General features: G+C 40.5%; 2 protein-coding genes across 2 annotated transcripts; one reads left to right on the top strand and one right to left on the bottom strand.

Moving 5' to 3' along the window:
- The first annotated feature begins 814 nt into the window (after positions 1-814).
- On the top strand, positions 815-17,191 carry LOC306859785 (uncharacterized protein). Its single transcript, XM_079401041.1, has 2 exons — positions 815-953; positions 10,499-17,191. Exon 2 carries the CDS (start codon positions 10,500-10,502, stop codon positions 11,217-11,219), a length of 720 nt encoding a protein of 239 aa, XP_079257167.1. The 5' UTR covers positions 815-953; position 10,499; the 3' UTR covers positions 11,220-17,191.
- A 2,150-nt stretch (positions 17,192-19,341) lies between these two features.
- Positions 19,342-25,775, bottom strand: LOC306860048 (CCHC-type zinc finger nucleic acid binding protein-like). Its single transcript, XM_079401582.1, has 5 exons — positions 25,520-25,775; positions 23,257-23,368; positions 23,113-23,178; positions 20,999-21,197; positions 19,342-20,324 (listed from the first exon to the last, which is right to left on the bottom strand). The coding sequence occupies exons 2-5, from the start codon at positions 23,363-23,365 to the stop codon at positions 20,207-20,209; spliced, it is 492 nt and encodes a 163-aa protein (XP_079257708.1). The 5' UTR covers positions 23,366-23,368; positions 25,520-25,775; the 3' UTR covers positions 19,342-20,206.
- Positions 25,776-26,967: the final 1,192 nt, after the last annotated feature.

The raw sequence follows: 26,967 nt of genomic DNA, 5'->3' as shown, positions 1-26,967 counted from the left end.
AGTTGACTGATCGGTTCGTTTGTTTTTAATTAGACAGTCCAAGCTAATTAAAGCCCCAGCTTTCCAAAGCATTCAGCAGTCTATCATTTAAATTATTTTGGATTTCGATATATTGACATTTAAAGAGGAATTGCAGCTTTTAATTAAATATGTGACCCTGGACCACAAAACCAGTCAGACGGGTCAAATTGATGTATGGTTTGTTAGGATAGGACAATATTTGTCTGAGATACAACTATTTGAAAATCTGGAATCTGAGGGTGCAAAAAAATCTAAAAATTGAGAAAATCTCCTTTAAAGTTGTTCAAATGAAGTTCTTAGCAATGCATATTACTAATCAGAAATGAAGTTTTGATATATTTACAGTAGGAAATTTACTAAATATCTTTGTGGAACATAATCTTTAGCTAATATCCAAATGAAATTGTATGGGTCAAAATAATAAATTGTTCTTTTATGCCAATGTATTTTTGCCTACTGCTACAAATAAACCTGTGCTACTGATGACTGCTTTTGTGCTCCAGGGTTTCAAATGTGAGTCTTTTGTTTTGGTGGCATGTACTGCAGGATAAACATTGCTTATTCATGTATAGCAAGTTATTTTGTTTTCAATATTTTCAGACTCGTCTCAACTGCAGATATAAGCACGCAGCTCTGTCTGTAAGCAGGGCTTTTGTAATGTGCTGTTGGCAGATAGTCTTATCCTCTGCTCACACAGGCCAGCCCTGTGATGATCACATGACCCACGATGCTCCTAGAGCTCTCACTGCTCAATACAACCTGTCAAAAATACAGGAAAAACAGTTCCAGACGTTCACAGTTTAAAGCTCCAGCAATGAATGTTTTGATGTACAGAAACATTTGCAAGAAAAAACTACAGTGGATGTACGTCTCGGCTTAAAGCCAGCATGATTATTACATTTCTTCAGCTGCTGTCAATCACATACTAAAAGGTAAGTCTTACATCCATTACACACACACAAGTCTTATTCAAACATTTTAAGAGAGACTTAAATATCCAATTTTGGGGTCACATATGTACAGACATATCAAAAAGCTCATTCCTTTATATAAAGCAGCAAATATGTTTTATTATTATTATTATTATGGCAGCCACAGTGCTCTTCAGAGCTGTTTATAATTTATCCTTTAGAGATGTTTGACCTCTTTCATGTCCCTGTTGGACAGTTAATTAAACACAAACAAATATGACATCAGTGTATAGTTTTATTGTTGTTCTTTATTTTTCAATTAAGAAATTGAGGTCAATACCAGTTAAGCTCTGGATAGCAAAAAAAGAACTGTTCACATTAATGAACTGTTATGAAGGATAAAGTACTGCTATAGTTCTGTTATTAGTTGCCCTTTTAGGTGTGGGACTACTGTTCTAGCTGGATGAACTTCTGGTTATGATTTAATATAAATAGTTGACCTTCTGGTAATCTTGTTCACATCGTGATAAAGTTACAGCATTGTCATTTCATGTTTATATCAGGAGTTCTGTAAATATAATAGTGGAAATAACTTTGCACAGACATGCTATTTTAATCATTTTATTTTAATGTAAAGTTATTCACAAGCTGTTCAAAGAGCTGTCCTTGACAAAGAATATAAGTGTTGTTTCCTACAATGGATTGTGGGTAAATAATATTTCCACCTCATCCAGCTCTTTTGTTTTGTCTTATATCCGCTACTGTGTGAAAAAACTCTGTAAAGGATTCAGTGCATGAGTGAACTGACTGAAAGTGTCAAACTGAATCATAAACAATTTCAGACTTTTTGCAAACCTGTTTGACTGATTAGATCAAAAGAGTTTAAATTTGCATTAGTTTGGTACAAGTTTTAATCTCCTCACACAGGGCTGTCCAATCCTGCTCCTCAAGGGCCACTTTCCTGGAGTTTAGCTCCAACACACCTGCCTGGAAGTTTCTAGTGATGTGCTTGAAATCACCTCCTACCTCCTTCACTATTCCTTGCACTTGGTCCAGGTGTGTTTAATTAGGGCTAGAGCTAAACTCTGCTGGACAGAGGCCTTCCAGAAGCAGGATTGGACACCCCTGACCTAATGCATAACAAACTTGTGTATTCTGTAAAACAGATCACATCGCTTCACCTTCAGGTCTGTAGTATGTGCTCTTAAATATAGAGCTGTTTTACTAAAGATAAGGAGCTACCAAAGATGTGCATAACAGATATCATCGCATATGCACATTGATATCTAAGAGTTTATTTTTCTTCTTCTCACTAACATCAAATAAAATGAATACTAGATAGGTTCACTGATTACTTTAAAGGTCCATATATTGCCATCAGTTCACACTGCTGTTAACACTTTATCTAATAAGAGGATGTGATGAGACATCCTCGCGTTTGTTTTCCGGGTTTCCAGGTTAGTTTGCGCAATATTTGGCATAAAGCCAATAGTCAAGTCAAGTCACCTTTATTTATATAGTGCTTTTAACAATACAGATTGTATCAAAGCACTTTACTGACACACTGTCCTCCAATTTGATACTTATGTATAAAAATAAGATTAAACACTAAATTTTCAGTTAAAGGCATTTCATTATTGAATTCAGAGATGTCATTGTCTAGCTCAGTTTAGTTTAAATAGTATATGTGAAATCAAATTAACGATAATCACTAGAAATGAAGTGTCCCCAACTGAGCAAGCCAGAGGCGACAGCGGCAAGGAACCAAAACTCCCTCTGAGACAGAATGGAGAAAAAACCCTTGGGAGAAACCAGGCTCAGTCGGGGGGCAGTTCTCCTCTGGCCAGGATATTATTGTTTAATTATTGTTTAATTAAAATTTTAAATGTATTATATTTCTATTTTTATATTGTTGCAATTTCTAACAATAATAGTATTATGTAGTTAGGTATTTTATTTTATTTTTAGTTATTTTGTTTTATTTTTAGTCAAGGTCTTCACTGGGGTTATGTCCCCGGGGCTCATCCAGGTGTCCGGCCTCCGCAGACATCATCTCCTGGTGCCGATCCACCATCTGATCCGGACACGGACTGAGAAACAGAATAAGAAAGAAACAGACTAATATTAGCGTAGATGCCATTCTTCTTACGATGTAACGAGTACATCATGTGTTATGGGGAGTGTTCCCGGTTCCGGTTGATCTAATTAATGCAGCCTAACAATCCTTTAATGGATTTGAATAATAGAAGTGTATTAGTGTGTTATGGGTAAGAAAGATTAAAGAAATGTGTCTTTAATCTAGATTTAAACTGACAGAGTGTGTCAATTTGAAGGTTTTGGGGACATATCCTAATGACAGTGATGAATTAATAATAGCCAAAAGAGGATCTATGACTTCTGGAAGCAGCTCTTTTAGTAGTTTAGATGGAATAGGGTCTAACATACATGTTGTTGGTTTAGATGATTTAACAAGTTTATACAATTCTTCCTCTCCTATAGTAGAGAATGAGTGGAATTGTTCCTCAGGGGATATATAGTGCACTATCTGATGCAATACTGTAGCTGACGGCTGCATGATTACAATTTTATCTCTGATAGAATCGATCTTGGAAGTAAAGTAGTTCATAAAGTCATTACTGCTGTGCTCTTGGGAAATGCCAACACCTGTTGATGCTTTATTTTCCCTTAATTTAGTGACTATATTGAATAAATACCGGGGGTTATGTTTGTTTTCTTCTAGAAGAGATGAAAAGTAATCAGATCTAGCAGTTTTTAATGCTTTTCTGTAGGATAGGGTATTTTCCCGCCAGGCTATACGAAATACCTCATATAGGTTTTGTTTTCCTCCATCTGCTGTCCATTTTCCGGGCTGCTCTCTTTAAGGTGCGAGTGTGCTCATTATACCACGGAATCAGACTGTTTTCTTTGATCTTCCTTAAGCGTAAAGGAGCAACTGTATCTAAAGTGCTAGAAAAGAGAGAGTCCATAGTTTCTGTTACATCATCAAGTTTTTCTGCTCTGTTGGATATGGTGAGGAATTGAGATAAATCAGGAAGATTACTTGCAAAGCAGTCTTTTGTGATGTGATGGTTCTACCATACTTGTAACAAGGAGTAGAATTTACAGTTTTAGCTATATGGAGTTTACACAAGATTAGATAATGATCTGAGATATCATCGCTTTGCTGCAGAATTTCAACACCACTAACATCAGTTCCATGTGACAGTATTAAATCTAGAGTATGATTTAGACAATGAGTAGGTCCTGAAACGTGTTGTCTAACCCCAATAGAGCTCAGAATGTCTATGAATGCTGATCCTAATGCAGCTTTTTATTATCGACATGGATATTAAAATCGCCAACAATTAAGACTTTATCTGCAGCCAGTACTAACTCAGATAGAAAATCAGCAAATTCTTTAATAAAGTCTGTGTGGTGCCCTGGTGGCCTGTATACAGTAGCCAGTACAAACATCACAGGGGATTTATCACTAACACGTGTTTCTCTAGATAATGTTATACGCAGCACCATAACTTCAAACAAGTTATACTTAAAGCCTGCCCTCCGAGAAATACTGAGAATATTGCTATAAATTGTAGCAACACCTTCCCCTTTACCTTTGGATGTGGCTCATTTTTATAGCAGTAATCTTGGGGGGTGGACTCATTTAAAGTAATGTATTCATCTGGTTTTAGCCATGTTTCTGTCAAACAGAGCAAATCTAGGTTATGATTGTTATGATCAAATCGTTTACAAAAAGTGCTTTTGTAGAAAGGGACCTGATATTCAGTAAGCCAAGCTTTATCAATTGTTTCTCTGTATTGTAAACATTTTTTTATTTGTTGAACATCAATTAAATTGTTACTCTTAATTTGGTTTGGATGTTTTCTGTATTTTCTAGTTCGGGGAACAGACACAGCACATAGATACTCCTTCACCTAGATATCACATTATAGAGACTGAGAATTAACTGACTTCTGTGACGTGAGGCGGCTAGCAGACAGTCGGTTTAGCCAGTAAAATCGAACCAATGGCTCGGCGGCAGCGCTGAGCGAGCCTATGGCTATGCAGCCAAAATGGGTCGGCCTCTGGCTATGCCGCCGCATCTCAGATTTCTTCGAATGAAGCGACTGAGGCGTGCAGCTCATAGTACGTCCAGGAACGCAGTACTCGTTCCCATATCCTAGGGAACCGAGGTTACGATAGTTACCGAGTACGTTCCCTTTCGATATTCCACTCGTACTGCGTCGTAAGACAGGGAACGACTCAAAACCATGACTCATGTGGGAGTAAGACCCAGGGGAGGTAATAAAATACACCAAGCACAGGCTGAGCCATCAGCGTCATCTGTGGCCTGGGTGTCGTCCCATATAGTTGATACTTGGTGTCTATATAATATGGACCGTCCAAGTGAAGGAGGGACTTGAACAATGATGGTCAAGTGAACCCATAAGACTGCTTAACTAGCCGGAGGCGGTGAAGTAAGCAGAAAGGACTCTGGCCTGCAAAGCAGGGACGTCCAGGTTGTAAAACCTTACAAATGTGGATGGCGAGGACCAGCCGGCTGCCTCACAAATTTCCGAAATGAACACCCCGCTGGACCATGCCCAGGAAGAGGCAATGCCTCTGGTGAAATGGGCTCTGAATCCAATGGGGCACTGCAAGCCCAAGGAGGAGTATGCTAGGGTGATAGCATCCACTAACCACCTGGGAATTCTTTGCTTCGTAACAGGGCGACCTTTAACGCGGTTACCGAAGCTGACAAAAAGCTGTTCTGATCTCCTGTATGAGGCAGAACACTGGATGTATACCCTCAGGACCCTGACGGGGCAGAGCGGGGACAATTCCTGGTCATCCGTCGAAGGGGAAAGCGCGGAAAGCACTATGACCTGGGCTCTGAACGGAGTGGAGAGCACCTTAGGTACATAGCCCATCCTTGGTTTCAGGACGACCTTGGAGTCGTTAGGCCCGAATTCCAGGCAAGCAGGGTTGATGGAAAGGGACTGTAGGTCTCCTACTCGCTTAACTGACACCAGCGCTATGAGCAGGACGGTTTTAAACGAGAGTGATCTGAGGCTGGTGGATTGCAATGGTTCAAACGGGGGTCCTTTCAAGGCCCTTAGTACGGTTGGTAAGTCCCAAGGTGGAACTGTATGAGGACGCGGGGGGTTAATTCTCCTGGCGCCTCGTATAAACTGGACCACCGCACTATTCCTGCCCACCGATCGGCCAGCAATAGGGGCATGGAAAGCCGCTATGGCTGCTGCGTAAACTTTGATGGTGGATGAGGAACACTGTTTATCCAGCATCTCCTGCAGAAACGAAAGAACCACTGATACATCAGAGGTAACCGGATCTAAGTCACGGTCTTGACACCAAGCCGAGAAAATAGACCATTTCAGAGCATAGAGGCGTCTGGTAGAGCAGGCTCACAGGCAGGGCCCATAACTCGGGCTGTGGATGCCACAGCATGCCGTTCGCTTGAGAGAGAATGTGCTGTCTCAAGGGAATGGGCCACGGGGCTTCTTCGAGCAGCTGGAATAACTTCGACACCCACAGCTGGTTCCTCCAGAGGGGGGCAATTAGAAGAAGCCTGTGCCGCTGTTCCCTGACTCGTCTGAGTACCTGCGGTAGCAGAGCGATTTCAGGGAATGCATAGAGTGGGAGGCTTAGCCACTCGTGGGCCAGGGCATCCATGCTCTTTGTGAAATAGATTGGGCAGTGAGAGTGGTCTTCGGAGGCGACGAGGTCGCAGGCCACCGTCTTTTTTGGGAACAAGGAAGTAGCGTTTGTAGAAGCCTGACTCGCTCTAGACTGGAGGAAAAATTTCTATGGCTGCCTTTACCAGCAGATTCATCACCTCGGCGTGCAGGACTTGAGCGGGACCGCTGCGCACCTTGCGTCCTGGTGGCGACCACAGCCTGAAGCGTGGTGGTCTTCGAGCAAATTGGAGTGAATAACCTCGTCTTATCATACCCGCGTAGCAAGAGGTTGAATAGGCTCTAAAGACTGGCCAGGACGCTTATGGTAGGCAGAAGAGGATATTTGCTCTCTTTTTGAAAATGTATGTGTTTTATTTTGTCCGCTATCACAGCGGTCAACGTGAGCCAAAGGTGTCTACTCGAGCAGGCTCCAACACTACCAGGCTGGACATCGACCGCCCGATGGCCTGGGCAGTGGCTTTGGTGGCGCGCAGGGCCAGGTCCGTCGCGCGTCTCAGGTCCCTGAGTGAAGCCGCATCGAGACTGACCTCCTCGCTGGCGAGCATCTTGGCCTGGAAGACCTGGAGCACAGCCATGGAGAGCAGCGCCGAAGCCGCTTGTCCAGCCGCTGAGTAGGCACGTCCAGCGAGTGCAGACGTGGCTCTGCACGGCTTGGACGGATGATTCGTCCTTTCCTTCCATCCGATAGCCGTGGGCAGGTAGAGATGCGCGGCCACGGACTCATCCAGAGGGGGCAGGTGCTCGTATCCCTTCTCTTCAGCGTCATCAACGGAGGTGAGGGCGGAGGAAGCAGAAGGTCGGATGCGAGACGAGTAGGGGGCGCGCCACGATTTAGTCTGCCCCACTGTTTCTTCCTCGCAGGTCCCTGGGAGGAAGAGGACGGGAGGGCTGGAGACACTTTCTGAAAAGAAAGCTATCCGCGAGCGCAGAGAGGCGAGACTGAAACTCTCGCAATGAGAGCAGTCAGTCCCACTGAGTGCAGCGTCAGCGTGGGATTTCCCCAAGCATGACACACACTCAGCGTGACCATCATCAGCATGCACGGAAATCCTGCACGTCTTACAATGACGGCGCGGCATTTGAAATAACGCCACGGCTCTTTTAGTATTTGCTCTTTTATGAGGCTCTTTTAGATAGTCGTCAGATGGCGGCAGGGGATAGACCGGGAACTGCGAGCTGCGTGCTGAAAAGAGGTCCAATCCAGCAGCTGAGGCGTTTCAACAGCGAATCTCAGCGTGAGCGAAGAGTCAGCGAGGAAGAATCTTCGTTGCTGAAGAGAAGAAATCTGAGCTGCTGCGGCGAAGCGGCCACTCATATAGCCAGAGGCCCCGCTCATTTTGCCGGGCTATGGCTGGCTGCATAGCCATAGGCTCGCTCAGCGCCGCCACCGAGCCATTGGTTCAATTTTATAGCACTGCACGAACCAATGGACGTGCAGTTTCACTGCGTGATTGAAAAGGCTTCAGTTGAAGAGGAAAAAAGGAGTTTTTCCCATACAAGCGTCTTACAGATGCAGTACGAATGGAATATCGAAAGGGAAGTGTTTTGTACCTTTGCAATACACTGAAAACCACCAAAAGCAGGTGGTGATGAGAAAGTCACATAATGAACCAATGCCAATCAGAAGCAGCTTTTAAATATTAACATATATAGAAGGTGCACAGTGTCATTCACACAAACACTAAACACCATCATGGTAACACACATGAAACTGAAATAATGCAATAAACATTAATTTAACAACATTAGATGTCACATACAACCCTAATGTACAAAACTGATAAGAAAAAACTAAGAAACATAGTGATTTCAACAACAACAACAAAAAAACATCAAATTTGAAATGTAAATGTCCAATACAGTTTTTTACCATATACGTATAGTAGGGAAACTTGCCGTTTACTGTAGCATTTTTACAGTTTTTTACTGTTAAATTCACGGTCACTTTTTACAGTGTAGATCTTGTCTTTCATAAAGGCCGAGGTCAGGGATTTTGGGCTTAAAAAGGTTAGTGACCACTGCTCTAAAAAATATGTCTTGCAGCTTTAAATGCAGATGTCAAATAGACGTGGTGTACAGTGCCCTCTAAAAGTATTGGAACAGTAAAGACAAAATTGCTCTGTTGGCTGTGGAGTCAAGACATTGACAATGATTAAAAGATGAATATGAGACAAAACTACAGAATGTCACATTTTATTATTGGGTGATTCAACACATAGACGTTTTACCAGCTAAGAAGTTCAGCACTTTTAGAGTTTCATCCCTCTATCTGATGTGAGCATAAGTATTGGAGCAGTTGCCTCACAGGTCTTTCTAAGTGATCAGCTGTGTCCTGTTGCATTCATTCTTCAGATATTAAAAGCAGGGAATGTGTTGTATCAGTTATATCCATTACTTCTGTATTCTGAATCTTGCATTTGATGATGACACACACAAAGGATGAAAATGAGGGAGCTGACTTTAAGAGAAAAGCAAGCAATTTGGATGCTAAAAGAAAAGAGGAAGGCAATTAGAGCTCTAGCAAAAACAAAGGGCATGGAGAAATCAAGAGTTTGGAAACCACCAGCGACACCAGCAACCAACAACTACCTGATCGACTGAGAAAACAACAGTAGTTGATGACAGACAAATCCTAAAAGCTGTGAAAATTAACCCTAAAAGTGTTCATTGTGCTCGTGTCTGTAAAATCACCAACAACTTCCAGAAAGCTGGGGTGATGCTCTGACAATCTACTGTCCTCAGGAGACTTTGACACAGAATTACAGATGCTACACAGCAAGATGCAAACCTCTGACCAGCACCAAAAATAGAAAGGCAAGATTAGAGTTTGCAAAAAAGCACAAAGGTGAGCCAGAAGAGTTTTGGAACTGTGTTTATGGACCGATGAGACAAAGATGAACCTAAGTGATGGGAAAGCAAAAATGTGGAGAAAAAAGAGAACTGCAAATGATCCCAAGCATACAGCCTCATCTGTAAAGCAGCATACAGCCTCATCTGTAAAGTATGGTGGAGGTGGTGTCATGGCATGGGCATGCATGGCTGTCTCTGGAACAGGCCCTCTCATCTTTACTGATGACAGTAGCAGAATGAATTTGGAAGGGTATAAAACCATCTTGCCTACCAATATTCAAGAAAATGCCACCAGATTCATTGGGAAGTGCTTCATATTGCATCAGGACAATGACCCAAAACACCCTGCCAGTTCAGTCAAGGAATTTATAAGGGCAAAGAAATGGAAAGTCTTAGATTGCCCAAGTCAATCTCCAGATTTAAATCTGATTGAACATGAATTTCACCAGCTGGAGAGGAGAGTAAAGGCAGAAACTCCCCAAAACAAGCAACAATTGGGATTGGCTGCATTAAAGGCTGGGAAAAGTATTTCAAAGGATGAGAGCAAGAGTCTGGTGATGTCTATGGGTCACAGACTCACTGCTGTGATTGTGTGCAAGGGATCTGCAACTAAATAATAGCTTTTAATCTTTTATATCTGCCTTATGTTCAACTGTCCCAATACTTATGCTCACATCAATGAGTGGGATGAACTCTAAAAGTGCTGTTCTTTTTATTTGGTAAAACATGTATGTGTTGAAACGGCTAATAATAAAATGTGACATTCTGTTTTGTCTCATATTCATATTTTAATCATATTTGCAAATGTCTTGACTCCACAGCCAACAGAGCAATTTTGTCTTTATTGTTCCAATACTTATGGAGGGCACTGTACGTGTGCTATCAGAGTATGTACTCCAAGACAATTGACTGACGGTATTGCATGTTATGATGTCAATAACTCCCTGCTTCTGAAGATATGTGCTAAAGTATTTGTGGTTTCTTCACACACAGGATGCTCTTCGGTTCAGGACTGACCCTTCTCTTGTGCTCGATCTTTGCACACGTCAGTTCCCAGTCCTGTAAGTGCAAGGCTTTAACGTCCCGAGGTCTGAGGGTGAACTGCAGCTCGCAGGGCCTGAGAACCGTCCCTCATCTTCCTGTAGAAATCACCGACCTCCTGCTACAGAATAACCTCCTGACCACTGTGACTCCTGGGCATTTAGACCGGCTCCACCACCTGCAGCTGGTCAATTTATCTGGGAACCCCTTCCACTGTGACTGCAGCATCCAGTACTTAAGACTATGGCTACAGAGGAATAAAGCCATCTCTGTGATGCCGGTGTGTGCCAGTCCTGCAGAACTAGCCCAAAGGTCCATCCATGAGCTCACTGATGCTGATTTCACGTCCTGCATCTCTGATCACTGCTTTGGGTGGATTTATAATGCCATTTTATGCGTCATGCTTTGCTTTCTCATTGGTTTGCTGCTGTGGTGCATGCAACTGGCAAGAAACTCTATGTTTATTCTGGGAATTGATGAGAGACACACAGGATTTGAAGCAGAATCTCTTCAATCACTCAAACCCAAACACAGAGCGAGGATGAGGTGCAGTATCGGGTCACTGAGCGCAGGAACCGATGACATGGACAAGCCTTTACTCAACATGGACATCCTCCCTCAGATACTGGACGTCCTGAACAAGCAACACAACATTAAGATTAAAGTACCATGAAAAACTCAACGTGTACTGATCCCTTCTAGTATATAATACGCTTTCATTTGATATAGTATGTAACTTGGACTGCGATATTGGGAAATTGTAAATCTTGCCAGTTTAGTATATATTTTGCTCTGTAAAGTGGATTATATTTATTATATTGTGTTAAAAAAAAATGAAAACAACCTCTAAGCCAGACAAAAGGTTTCAAGTGAATAATTATTATTAATTTCAAACTCAAGGCTAGTGAGGCTGTCTTTGGGACATGGTGCTCCTCACCAGGGCCCAGTTATTAAAAAAAGTTAAATCTGGATAAGAATGATCTGGATTTGGAAATCCCAGTTTTGCTATATTGGATCAGGTAATCCATATTAATTTTGCACCAGTTTATCCAAAGCAACATTGGACTGGACCCTTTGAATTAAATCATACATATATACATTGCCCTCCACTAATACTGGCACCCTTGATAAATATGCGCAAAGGTGGCTGTGAAAATAAATCTGCATTATCCTTTTGATCTTTCACTCAAACAATTCACAAAATTTTAACCTATCATTGAAGTAAAACATTGGAAGTGGGGAGAAAATCTCATGATGAAATAAATGTTTTTCTCCAATGAATGTTGGCCACATTTACTGGCACCCCTAGAAATTCTCACGAGTAAAATATCTCTGAAGTATATTCCCATTTATATTTACATTTTTTTAGCACACCGGGGTGACTAGGAGCATGAAATTATCCAGCCATGGTTTCCTGTTCCACAGGATTATAAATATGAGGAACACAAAGGCCAAATTCCCTTAATAATCCATCACAAGGAGGAAAACCTAAGAATATCTTGTTCTGATGTGCAGATGAAGATGAAACTGAAAAGGAGCTTTTTGGCAGCAAAACAGGGATAAAAAGTACCCCATGTCCAAGGTTAAATATACTGCTGGATCTTTAATGTAGTGGGACTGTTTTTCAGCCAGAGGTCCTGAACATCTTGTTCAGATGCATGGCATCATGGATTCTATCAAATGCCAGCAGATAAAAAATCAAAACCTGACTGCCTCTGTTAGAAATCTTATAATGGACCGTGTTTGGATCTTCCACCAGGACAACAATCAAATCACATCAAGTCGCATCACATCAACAATCACATCACATCAAGGGAAGTCGTGGCCTAATGGTTAGAGAGTCGGACTCGTAATCCAAAGGTTGCGGGTTCGAGTCTCCGGCCGGCAGGGATTGTAGGTGGGGGGAGTGAATGTCCAGCGCTCTCTCCACCCTCAATACCACGACTGAGGTGCCCTTGAGCAAGGCACCGAACCCCCAACTGCTCCCCGGGCGCTGCAGCATAAACGGCTGCCCACTGCTCCGGGTGTGTGTTCACGGTGTGTGTGTGTTCACTGCTGTGTGTGTGTGTGTGTGTGTGCACGTTGGATGGGTTAAATGCAGAGCACGAATTCCGAGTATGGGTCACCATACTTGGCAGTATGTCACTTCACTTTCACTTTCTTTCACTTTCAAAATAAACACAAAAATGGGTCACTGAGCACAAAATTAATCTTTTACCATGGCTGTCCCTGCCCTCTGACCTGAACCCTACAGAAAATGAGTGAGGTGAACTGAAGAGAAGCCCCAACATGGAGCTGTGAATCTGAAGGATCTGGAGAGACTCTGTATGAAGGAATGGTCTTTGATATCTTATCAGGTGTTCTCTGAACTCTTTAGGCATTATAGGAGAAAACTCAGCACTGTTATCCTGGGAAAAGGACATTGCAATAATTTGGGTGCCAATAATTGTGGCCAACATGAACTGGAGAAAGCATTATATTCACAATGAGACTTTCGATTGTTTTACTTCAGTGATAGGTTGGAATTTTGTGAAGTTTTTGAATGATAGATAAAAAGGATAAACAATGCAGATTTATTTTCACAGCCGCCTTTGCTCATACTTACCAAGGGTGCCAATATTAGTGGAGGGCACTATATATATATAGTTGAAGTCAAAACTTTACATACACCTTTCAGAATCTGCAAAATGTTAATTATCTTACCAAAATAGGGACACTTAGTGCATAGACTTGGGCCCTTGAGTGCCTCCAGTGCAAGTCTAATGTAAAGTTCGATGGCCTACAGCAGGAGCTGAACACCAGGGGCCCAATCAGAAAATGGCAGATAGAAATGTTTTACATGTTCTACATCAGTATCCAGTACAATTTTTCTTCTTATATTTCTGGCTATAATGATTAGGCAGCGGCTATTTGCGCTAAGTGTAAATTGCAACAGATGCTATTTACACCAAGTGATTACTGATTCTATTTACAGTATGTTAAAATAGCAATGTTTTCTGCTATTTATACTACATATTGCAAATAGTGGCAACTATCTGCACCTCAGTATTGTAGTACATTATAAAACAGTACACAATAATAACATACTGAGTGTAAATTATAGTTTTAATTAAAATTATTAAATGAATGCCATCTTATTGGGACAATAAAGCCCTCCCTACACCTACCCTTACCCAACCCGATACTTTTATTTTCAACTTTTTGATTATTTCCTTAATTTTTATTGTAAATAAATGCCTTTCCGATGCGATATGAGATTTAAAAAGGAAGAAAAAAAGTTTGGCAAAAGGCAGGATTGAATTCGGGTCGATCGCGTCAAAAAGCATGCACCTTACCATCTAAACCAATGAAATTGATGCAAAATGAATGTCTTTTTTTAGTCTTGACTAACCCAATCACGCATTGGTGGGTGGAGTTAGTGTAAATAGCCTTTGTCAACAAGGCAGGCTATTTGCACTTAGTGTAAATTAAAAAAAAAATGTTTTGCTCTAAAAATGACCCCATCAGCTTGATGTTCATGATATGGAGGAGCTGAGGATGTCAGATCTCCACCAGTGGAGTTATGGTCCTACATCCACCTTAAACAAGCTTCAGCTGGTTCAAAATGCTACCGTTAAGAAAACAGTTGCATTTTGAACCAGTACAAACTATAATATCATCCTAAATTTTAGCATTGTACACTGGCTACTGGAAGATTTCACATGAATTACAACATAGTGATACTTGCTTCTTAAGTCTTAATTGTTTGTTGGAAACTCTGAAGCGAAGAGCAGGAGACTCTTGGGTATCTTCAACAGGGTTCTTTATCGAGAACACGCAGTGTGGCGCTGCAGTCATCAAAAGTCTGACTAAGGCAGGCATACATTGTATTTTGTACTCAGTTATTGGGCAGTCCTTACACACAGCCTCAGAAGTGACCACTTAACCAAACATCTAAAGACAATAAAGGCAATCACCCCCAGCTTTGAGCTCCAGCAAACCTAGTACAGCACCCCAAATGGGTTAAACCACACCTGGTCATGAGAACTAGAGACATGCAAACATTCACACATAGGTTAACTTGAAGATGAGTGAAGATGAGAGACTGGCAGAACCCCATCAAACTATTGAATCCAATCCTGTTGCCATCCTGTTCACATTAAATGCCCAATACAATGAAAATCACCTAAGTTTTTCAAATGAAGTAATGTCAGGTTGTAGGATCGGCAGATCTTAAAAAGATTCTTAGGCTGATGAGACACGGGGCAACTTAAGTTAATGTTGCCATTAACAGGCAACCAGGTGAGGCACAGGGCCCACGGCTGATCTAAAGTATCCAGATAGAAATTTGTTACCTATTTTGTTGTGGGACTATTTCATTGCTGCTGCACATATAACATGAATAACCCCCATAGCATACATGAATCACCTGGAGGTGGAGGGTTTCTGAAGTTCAACTCAGTTTAGGGTTGTGCTGATAGATGATAGTATAGTGTATCGACGATAGTTAGAGATAACGCCTGTTGCTGATGCCTTTGATGACAGCAAGATGATGATGATTATTATTATCCATCAAAAATATAGGCGCCTATCTTTAATGATGCAGCACAGAGAGCTGCTTCAGAAACTTGCCGTGGTATGATCATCATACGGTGTAGGTAGCTTCACTGATTATAACGGGAGTGTTTTTTAAAGATCATAAAATACTCGCGCTAGACTGAAGTCAGTTATGTTCTTTGTTAATGTAAATGTTCTTTGCTCATTTTGAATAACTGAGGAAATGTAACCGTTTGATTAACTGCTCATCGTCAAACATCTCAAGAACATTCTTCCTCTCCTGAAAGACTTGCGGTTGTCTCTGTCTCCTCAGCGCCATCACAAGCCCCTGCTGGCAACTCCTAATCTCTTGAGAGACCTCTCGACCTGTCTTAAATAACTGGGAGAGTAAGAGGGATTCTTTGATAACTTGCTTTTATACTTAAATTTGGAAGTAGGAGTAAATTTCATGAATTCTCAGCACTTAAGACTACAATGGCAATTTGAGAAGCTTGATAAATACGGCCCCTGATATTTTATGATCGGATAAATATCCGATCAGTGAAAATGTACAAAGTAGCCAAGTGTAAACAGGTCCACTCTGGCACACACACACTATTTCATCTGGAAAACACTCAAGAAGCAGGCATATCTCTTCTCTCTTCTTTCCATTTAGACTTTCCTATTTCTGCCATCTAGTGGATAAATAAACCCTTAAGAGATAATACATTTCCCCTTTTCTTCAGAGAATAAACATTGAAACACATTCTTAGAACACTATAACACAATGCTTTGATACATTAACACATTCTAAACATTAAGTAGCCTATGGTTCATCCTATGTTCACTTCTTGCACTAAAGAATGTTTCTTGAGGAGTATGTTCATAGGATTTAGACTAGTATTTAAACAACTAAAAGAACAACAATCAGCTTGTTTCAAATCAAGAATTTACTCTTTAATCTAGAACACAAAGTCTTTTAAATAAGCTGTTTTTAGAAGCTCCAAATAGGACCTGTTTGCTGTTAATGCTCTCGAACCTGACGCTGTAAGCTTGGTTCGCTTTTTTCCAACACCTTTCACAGATGTCACGTTGTCTTTGACATTGGAACAGGTCTTTGTGTCTATGCTGACAGGCAGTACATTACAGTACGAATCTTACAGCTATGCAGGAGTTCAAAAGGTGTAGCCATCTGGTAATATGTGGTGTTGCCCAGAAATTTTGATTTCCAAGGTTTCTATTCCCGAACTGCAAACTGGATACTTTGTTTCAACACTGTAAATTAATCTACTGCCCCATTAACTTCTGGGCAATAATGTTGCCTTTATATTGGAAAGCACATATTGGAAATCACCAAAAGTTAGCAAAAGACAATTGTGTGGATAGCCTTATCTCCTGAAGATTAGTTCATTCAATCCCTTGGTGCCTTTCTTGAGCTAAATTGACAGATCTTGCATGTAGTGACAATAATTCCACTAGACAGTGGTCACCCTGCACAATTTTACAGTCCCACAATGGATATTTCATGTCTGATGTGAAAGTTAGATTCTAGTTCTTTGCACCACCTTTTTGTCTTTACCAACCTTTCTCTGAAGCAATGAGCTGAGATAGACAAGTGAGAAACGGCGACAATTTCTGGTTTGTCTGTTAAAGGGTAAGGGAGTCAGGTAAAGGGAGTCGGGAGCGAGAGTCTGAATCAAAGTGATGCCTCATTGTTTCCTCACTCCTCCGTACTCCAGCCTGTGACCCAGAAACAATCAAAGTTAGCCATCTTGAAGACACCTCAAATCTCTAGTAGCACCACGAGGAGGCGAGGAGTGAGGAAGCTTCCAGAGAAGCTATGAGCGAAGATGCACTGGTGTATGCAGAAGTCTTTCTTATCAAAACAAGTCATGTCACCGTTATTTATATAGCGCTTTTTTGCAGATTGTGTCAAAGCAGCTTTACAGTATTAAAAAAGGGACATAGTGTGGCGTTCTCCTCTGTCCAGATGAGACCAGCAGTTTAATTCTAGGGTGCAACAGTCAGACTGTGCAGAGGACTCATGTGGTTGCCTGATGCACATATACATTCTCCTCATAATAATCTGAATTTATGTTTTACCTTTGCAGTTTCAATAAACCATACATTTCGTGTAATCTTGCTTTATTATTATTTTTTACAAATGTCTTAACCAACCTTTAACAGCACCCCCTTAGATCCCCTGAGTGCAGCTGATGATGCTTTGAAGTGATTCTTGAGTGATCAAGAATAATGCAATGTACAAATCATCTTTCCTTCGATTCCTCTGTCCTCGTTTTGTTTCCTTGCATCCTTTCCTCATATCCCGAGGGAGGGGAGCTGAGACACAGGGAAGGAAGCCAGGAAAGGAAAAGAGGATGCACAAATAAGAAATGAGAAGTACATTCTTTCACCTGGAGGAAGTGTTCAATGCTACCATGTGCTCAGTACTGCTTTTGATACTATAGACCACAACATTGTATTTATCTGACTGTATTTATAATTGTAGTTATCACTTTGTAGTAATAAACAAAGAGCTGTCATCAATCACAAGATCAGCATGGAGTGCCGCAAGGCTCAGCACTAGGGTTGTTGCTGTTCACCTTGTACATGCTACAGTTTTAAAGATATCATTAAGAAACATGGAGCTGGTTTTCACTTTTTTACGCTGACGATACAAGGTTTTATATTTCCTTGAGGCCAGATTAAACCTGCCAGTTCACAAAGCCAATGCTTTGCAGTTGATAATAAACACTAGACGACTTGTAACGTACTGCTGCTTTAAAATGTCCATCATGTGCTTTAATTTGCATGCAACAAAGAATTTGGTTTGATGCACCGGTTTCTGTGAAGATGAATGTTAGACGTTTGCTAAATGTTCTGTTTTCCCACAGGAATGGCATACTGCTGCAGCTACCAGGCATGCTTGCTTATTTGCCAGGTGGCTGTGTTGGCTCAGTAACATGAACATAAACGCTGCGGTCACAAGTTTGCCACAGGCCATTATCTTTTTGTCCTGCAGTGAGTGTTTCATTGTGATGACTCTGTACAGCCCAAACCGGGATTTTATGCAGAAGTTTCAAGACCTCATATTTAGAGCTGAGGTCCAGTTCCAGCAAAAATGTGAACTGGCCACTCACTTCCACCAGCTGCTTGCATAGCGTTTGCTCTGCCGTGTCTCTGAACTCACACGCAGCTGAACGTGCCTGTGAGGAACCTAGGTACTGCTGTAGTTTTGACCCCTTCTTTCTGCTTTTCTCTCTCCTGACTCTACAGAGTACTTCTGGCATCTAGTAGCTAAATATCTCTGCACTCAAGAACTTTTTTAATTCAGTAGTTTTACTACTACAAAAAAGTTTTTATATTTCGTCCAGATCCTGTCCTGTCCCGTAGATTGTCTCGCAGTGGCAAAGGCTATTTCCAGCCCTGTAAACATTTACTATCTGCTCAATAAATAACACAAATAGGACTCTGCATATTAAAGACATTACATACATCCGAGTAAATTTTAACTTATTTTTTTAGGTATTCATGCTTAGTACTATACATTTCTTCCTCCAGTATCTAGCGATTCAAAACTTGTCCCGCAGGAGTGCTTACGCAGTCACCCATACCCTCTTTATCTTACTATCGCTCTGCAATAATGGCACAGAAACAATCCAAAGCACAGATCAGAAGTATTTTATTTTCTGCTGGAAGTCCTTGCCCTGCCTGCATTTTCACTTATTACAACATTCATTATTTAATATTTAAAATACTTTAAATATTTTATGAATGTAATTATAATTTTTTTTATTCTAGTCATTTAACATTAATTTGTCATAAAACGTTTTCTTTGCAAAGGAAAACTGCAGTGACTGGAAATTACACAGCTGAAATTCATTTCTAATTGCTGAATGACAGAAGATGAAATGGCATAAATTTGCTATGCAATTAGATATGTTTTGCTCATAATTTGAATAGATGGTTTGTCTACAACAACACCTAAACTGCTAAAAGTATTTTTAACCTGATGAACTTAGAAGCAAAAGTCTCTTTTCTTCCGTCCTGTTTAAATGTGTACTAAACTTTTCAGTGCATGTTAACTACTGAACAGGCCAATTGTGTCTGATGTAGCTGCTCGTGTCACTGAATAATGAACAGTTGCTTTATATATATATATATATATAAATAAAAAAAAAAGTTTCTTTCCAAATTTCAGCCCCAATTAATGCCAAATACTCACATGGAGTGGAAGTCAACCATTTCATTTTTTCTAGGTAATAAAAATCATGAACGCAGGCAGATTCCTCATCCTCCTCCAACTTTATTGACAGCTTAAAATTACATATCTATGTTCTAGGACTTAAGTTGCAATTTCCTTCCGACTTAAAAACTGAGTACAAGCAATGATATTCTTACAGTAGTCCAAGTGATATTGTACAAAAATATCTGATTTCTGTGAAAACATTCTTTTTTGCAAATTGTTGCTAATTTCACGTCTCTCTATTATACTGGATAATTTAAGGTAGAAAGGACTAAAATGACTGTAATGTTCAGCATTAACAAACAGTGTTTGCTGAACCCACAAACATGACTTTTCAGAAAAAAAAGAAAAAAAAAAAATTGTATGATTTCTGAAAGTCAAATTAATTCAAATATACCATTATAACATTTCCTTAGGAGACATGCACACTTTGCTGTGAGCTGCTAGTGGGCACCAGATCATAATGGACTTCCTGTGATGAAAATGGTCTCTTAAGCCTGCTTTCACTTTTCTCCATTTAACCACAAAACAAAAGAAAACAAAACACCAGAATTGAGCCTTCACCTGACTTCTCTCTTACATTTGATCTAAGGTTCACTTCCGTGAGCCCAGAGGTTCCCTGTGGCGCGGGATGTCCCAGTAATGGATCTTTTCACCAGTGGCATGGAAAGGGGTCCCTTAACAAAGCGTCATACATTACACCTCTACCTAAATAAACATTTCATTTTAAACGCAATATGATTTTTTTTTACCCCTTATCTTCATAAAGGAAAAACAAAACTCAAAGCTGCTCACTGGCCTGGGAAAGGCCTCTGTTTGCCAGCCTTTGGCCAATGAAGAGGATTCAGAGAAGAGAAACAACCATCAATCAGGAAAGGAGGGGCAACAGAGGAAAGAAGTTACGCAGACGCTTCAATGGTGCATTCTCTGGCCAGGTGGCCGGTCTTGCCGCAGTTGTAGCAGTTCACCTCAGTGGCCTTGCTGCACTGCACTGCCACATGACCGATCTCGCCACACCTGCAAACCAACACGCAGTTTAATTTCCGGCTGAATTCAAAGCCTTCCTCCAGCATTCTGCTCTGTAATGGTAGCAGTCATTTAGATAACACTTTATTTTAAGGTGCCTTTGTTACACGTTACATGTACTTACCATTATAATAACAATTAATTATGCATAACTGCATGCAAGTGACCCTAAGCCAAACCCTAACACTATAGTAAGTGCATGTAGTTAACTAATATTACTCAGTACTTAAATGTATAATTACAGTGTCATTATTAGTATTTGTATAATTTATAAACACTGTATATATAATATATAAAAAACAATTTTTTATATTAAAATTATGAAAAATAGGTTTGAATGAATGATTCAATGACTCAATCATAAATTTGCTCTATTATGACTGCTACCATAAGCATTAAGGTTTATATCCAAACTATAAACTTTTAATCACAGTATTTCTGTGATAATGTGAATGACTCGCGATCTTTTAATGATGCAGCTATCACTCAATTTTTTTCTGTTAAACACAAAAGTTCAAGTCTATAATAACATCTGTAGCACTCACACATTGAGTCTGGATACAACACACAAAAGAACCTCACATGCCTATCTGGACATTATTATTAAATATTTTTATTTTTGGGTGAACAATTTCTTTAAAGCATCAAGCTCCGATGGGACTTACCGGTAACACTTGACCTTGTCACACAGTTTCTGGATGTGTCCGAACCCCCCGCAGGAGTAGCACTTCTGCTCGTTAGCGTGGTCACAATCACGTGCCACGTGACCGGCTTTGCCGCAGTTATAGCAACACTGCTCTCTCTCCTTTTTGGGTTCTTTACAGTCTCTGGAAATATGGCCACTCCTGTGGCAATTGTAGCATGCTATATTTGAAGCAGAAAAAAAAAAAACATTAATAAAATAATTTAGAGAGTACCAACTGCACAAAAGATCTTCAAGTTCTTACTAGGAATGTAACAAATACCAAAATCTCATGATACAATAATATCACGATATTTAAAAAAAAAATTTGGGGAAAAAAAACTTAAATTTTGTACATTTTGAAGTTAAATTATTCTGTCTAATGCAATTCAAAATGAAGAGCTCCAACCCATGTGCTTAACTAAGAAAACTTGTATTTAAAAAAGTCACTTGTATCAACTCTATTTTTATTTGTATACTGTCTGTCTAAATTATATTCACACTGGTGCTTTAGGAAGCCAGACCAATTAGAATAGAATCATAATTTTATATTATTCCTATGACAATAATAGACATATTGTAAAACAACTGCACTGCAAAATAAATGAAGATGAATATTTCATAAGTATATTATTTTTGCTTTACACTACAGTAGGGAAATTACTATACTTTTTTCCACATTTCTACAATTGAAAGATATTTTGAATTTGGACTGCATTTAAACCGCTAGCTGTCAGTAATTCATGCAGCACTTTAAGCTTTTATTTTGAAGGAAAACTCCAGCTTCGGTGAAAACATGCTCTCAAAAACACGTCTCGCTACAAATCTAGTGAAATGCTGTAATCATCTGCCATGAAAATAAAGCATAACTGATGGCTTTTGGGTTCCCAAACACACGCTAAACTCACAGCACATGAAATAAACGCGTTGACTGCATTCATTCAGTGTGAACGGAGCTGTTCCGAGACGCGGAAAACACCGGATCACGAGCTGATCGTCTGAACCAAGTGTGCACTTCGCTTTGAAACATGCAGCGAAAACAGACTTGAAGAGATTAAGCATACTGTGCTTTCAGTTTTAGTTTGTTTGACAGATACTGTGCCAAAGCATAATGGCCCAAAACACGTTTTTCCCGTCAGTATGCCCTTTAATAAGTCACCGGAGAATACAAGCTAAAACGCAGACAAGTCCTACAACATTTAGATGCAATGAAAGGTTGATTTCAAATGTTTCAGATGTTGCACTCGACATATCTTAGTTTGGGAAAAGTTCAAGGAGTGAATGTGTACACGTTTATGTCACAGTAACGCTAATAAAGTAAAAAATATAAATGACTCATCAGAATGAGATCAACCGCTGGATTAAACCGCGTCGGCATCACAATTCAAGGCTTATTCCTCACAGCGTGTCTTCTTCCAAAAACGAAAAGTAGCCGGGATGAACTTGAATCTTTCTATAGAGGTGACGTGAGCATGTTCACGCGTCTCAAGCTTGGTTTCGGGTGGATGATTATCTTATAGCGCACGATGTGCATGGGCATGATCACATTATAGCTGAGCTCAGACGGGAAAGACTGGACCTCGCATTGGTTTCATACGGATTATTTTATCAGAGAATATCTGTTTTCGACATGATTTAAGATTTCTTTAGATATACTGTATTTCTCATGTCATTTTCGTCCATTCTAGTGAATCGTTTCAGGGAGATATTCACGGAGACTAAGAATGCAGAAAGCATTTTTATTTTACAAAACCCAAAAAAAAAAAAAAAAAAAAGTTTGTTGATATTGGGAGTGAATCAGTGTATACAAATAATAGGCCTAATTATGTATTTTTTCAGTCAATATGAAATTAATGAAAGAACTATGAGTTTCTCTTTGTGGTGTGTTTTTTAGGCTTGATAACTTGAAAAGTAAACTTGAAAGTAAAGTAATTAGTAATCTGATTACTTTTTAAATGCAGTAATCAGTAATCAAATTACAATTTTAAAGAATTAGTAATTAGTAGTGGAATACTTTTTTATTAGTAACTTACCCAACACTGATCGTTACAGCCCTAGTTCTTACTAACCGAAGTGCAATGAGGCAGAGCATCTTACCATCCTCAGTCTGTTCGCAATCTCTGGCAATGTGGCCCTGCTCTCCACACCTGTAACAGAACAGATCTACAGAGAGAAAGACCGCCTCAGTTAGACTGCATCCGTCTCGAAGCAGCGCTGTTCAAATAACTGCAGAAGCCCTACCCTTTCCTCGTCCCCGGCCCCGGCCCCGGCCTCGACCAGCATTAGGACAATTCTTGATCCAGTGTCCGGAGCGGCCACATCCAAAGCACTCGCTGGTACTCATGTCCATTATCTGAGGAGATAAAGCCACAAACTCTGATCTGAGTCATGCTAACCACAGAGTGCTCACTGCAGGCGTGAAAGATCTCGTTACCTTCATTACAATCAGTGTTACAGATCAATCAACAGATTACAAATTACTCTATTTAAAATTAAGTAATGTATTTCATTTACTTTAATAAAGTAATGCAACCGTTTACTTTTCTAAATTTCTAAAAAGTTTTCAACTGTTAATCATTTTCAAGCATGTAAAGCAGGCCGGGGTAACCTTATAGTAGTGCTCAACACTGATAACAGTCACGCTTTCAAAATCCATCACTTGAATTAAGATGTTAATCATTTTAAAGCACAGCCTCCACAAAATCAGACTTTAGCACCTCTTTTCACTTTGAGTTCGTTCTGAGCTTAAATACACATTTAAAATCATAAGAAATTGTTTAATAGCTATGAAATGGTTTTTAAAATCAAAACTTAAAGTTCATCTTAAAAAATAAAGCATCTACACAAACCCAAATAGGAAATAAACAGTTATCGAATAAGCTCGTGTCCTAAACTCCTGAAACAACTAATGGTTAGAGAGTCGGACTCGTAATCCAAAGGTTGCGGGTTCGAGTCTCGGGCCGGCAGGGATTGTAGGTGGGGGGAGTGAATGTCCAGCGCTCTCTCCACCCTCAATACCACGACTGAGGTGCCCTTGAGCAAGACACCGAACCCCCAACTGCTCCCCGGACGCTGCAGCATAAATGCTGCCCACTGCTCCGTGTGTGTGTTCACTGCTGTGTGTGTGTGTGTGTGTGTTCACTGCTGTGTGTGTGTTCACTGCTGTGTGTGTGTGTGTGTGTGTGTGTGTTCACTGCTGTGTGCGTGTTCACTGCTGTGTGTGTGTGTGTGTTCACTGCTGTGTGTGTGTGTGTGTGTGTGTGTTCACTGCTGTGTGTGTGTTCACTGCTGTGTGTGTGTTCACTGCTGTGTGTGTGTGTTCACTGCTGTGTGTGTGTGTGTTCACTGCTGTGTGTGTGTGTGTTCACTGCTGTGTGTGTACGTTGGATGGGTTAAATGCAGAGCACGAATTCCGAGTATGGGTCACCATATTTGGTAGTATGTCACTTCACTTATTTAGTAACTTATGTAACTTTGTTACATGTTACTCCCCAACAATGGTTACAATGTTCAAATCTGGGATAATGTGCAAAGACTAACATTACCAAATAACTTTACATAGGGAGTCTATGTTCAGGTTTATTTTCATCGTGATATTGTATGACAATTAAAGGTTTCTCTGCATTCATACACCATACAAGTCTTAATTCACTCCACTTTCAGTGAAAACTCATGTCAGACACCATCTTTCTAGGATAACTATGAATTGTTTCCACTTAAATAATCAGGTTTTTACAAAGAAACATAAAACCAAACACTTTTCAATCTCATGTAAGGGATCTTCTGTAAATGGGAATGCTGATGGCACATGGCACCAAGGCTACAGCTAAAGGCTAACAAATCTAACAAAATTAACAGGGTTCTCATTGGAAACAACTATAAACACTCATAACTGTATTTAAAAGCGGGTTTCATGAAGTCCCAAACTGCTACATGCTGGTTTAACAGCAGTAACAGTTACTGATCATCATCAGATCATTTATTATCGGCCATGGACATGCAGGCCATAAGAGAAATGGCTCTCACCAGGGATGCACTAACACAGTATGCAACAGAATATGAGAATATCCTGATTAAAGCATGAGTTTAGAGAGGTACAGGGGTTACATGACACACGACTGAAGGCCAGGCACATGTAACGTTAAATGCTCCACAGCCTTAGAACCTCAACACTGGGCCTCATCATGCATTTTCAGCTAAAAACTTCACACAAGCACTCAACTCTATCGCTATTCTGCCGCGATGTGAGTTTTTATGAGCTGCTGTGCGTTTATTTCTGCATTCGCACATGTGCACGTGCACTTATATGAGACTTTCCCGCGCAGGCACGAGCTGCAGCAGGCCTCAGCTAGCTCAACGCGCAGGACTAAACACACTCGACGCACACACGAACCGTGAGGTTAACACAATCACAGCTAGCATTAAATATGTAACGGATCATGGAGATATTATGGACAAAATCCGCTGGAAATGTGAGTTTATCGCCGATAATATGTGTACTCACCTATAGCGAACACTAGCCTGTTAGCTGTGACTCACTGCTGTTTACTCCTCCCTTCAGCACTGCGCATGAATCCGCTGAGTGACAGATACAGTAGCCAATAAGAGATCCCGGTTCAGAGCGGGATGACCAATGAGGGTGGAATGCTAGGAGACGCCCCTGCATTCTGACCAATCACTGATCGGAAAGATACACGGGCCCGCCCACAGCAACGACACCGTTCAGAACGGAACACTAGCGTTCTGCTTCCTGTTACTGCGGCGTCATCTCAGCCTGTTATTACTCTGAGAACTAGTATAGTGTAGTAGTTCTCTGTATAATACTGTTATTATTCACACAGAGAACTACTGAAATAAATAGCATGTGCTATTCCAAACATTACACGTGTCACGCATGTAATCACAGTTCAGTAATGAGGCGCAACTCAAACTGACCGAGAGTTATTAATTATTTTAACCAGCAGTTCAATCAAACCTGTCCACTATCTGCAGGTAAACTTTATGATTTCATGCGTCCAAAATCAAACATTTGGTCGGTCATCAGAAATCATATCTCTCTCAAACCTATTTCTGTTCCCAGAAGAAGCAGCCTTTAACCTCTGGGCCTCAAATCTAGCAGATACATCTTTTATAATAATAATAGTAGTATGCGGTAGGGCTTGAGCCCTGAACTCAGCATGCTTACTATTTAGGTCATATTTTACATGGTATTACTAGTAAGAGTTGTATGGTAGGATGTTATTTGAATTCAGCCATTATGTTATGAAATGATACATTTTAAAAAGCTTTTGCTACAAACACTCCTACAGTCATGTTGAAAAACCTGCATTCAGTCAATTGTTCATTTTCAGGGCTTTTCATCATATTACACCTACGTTGGCAATATGGCCACGCAGTGAGTATTTTTAAATAATATTGCAGAATAATTCATAAACTATCCCTGCTGAAAAAAAACAATAGACGCCTGCCCAAAACACAATTTCTGATTGTGTTTAATTTCCCCTGGGATTATTACAGTATTACTGATTCTGATTCTTCAGCAAGTCTACTGTGGTGTATTTTCACAACAGAGTTTTGACTTATTTTCTGTGTGTTCCGAGTGTGTTTTTATACTTTTCTAGTATCACTCATTTAAATGGGAAGCTTTTTATATCTTGTATGTTATACCTTTTGTACCTTTCTGTCATTGTAGTCATCGTTTTTATTGTGAACAAACAAACCACATCCATCCCCCGCACTTCTGAAAAGCTTGCTACGCCACTGTGTGTGTGTGTATGAGAGAGAGAGTGTGTGTGTGTATGAGAGAGAGGGTGTGTGTGTGTGTATGAGAGAGAGGGTGTGTGTGTGTGTGGGGGTATGAGAGAGAGGGTGTGTGTGTGTGTGTGTGTGGGTATGAGAGAGAGAGACAGAGAGGCAGCGTGCGTGTGTGTGTGTGTGTGTGTGTGTGTGTGT

This window comes from Barbus barbus, assembly GCF_936440315.1.
Source record: "Barbus barbus genome assembly, chromosome: 40".
Classification (NCBI taxonomy): domain Eukaryota; kingdom Metazoa; phylum Chordata; class Actinopteri; order Cypriniformes; family Cyprinidae; genus Barbus; species Barbus barbus.
Note: the sequence above shows the minus strand (reverse complement) of the source record. Positions and strands in the feature narration are given on the sequence as shown.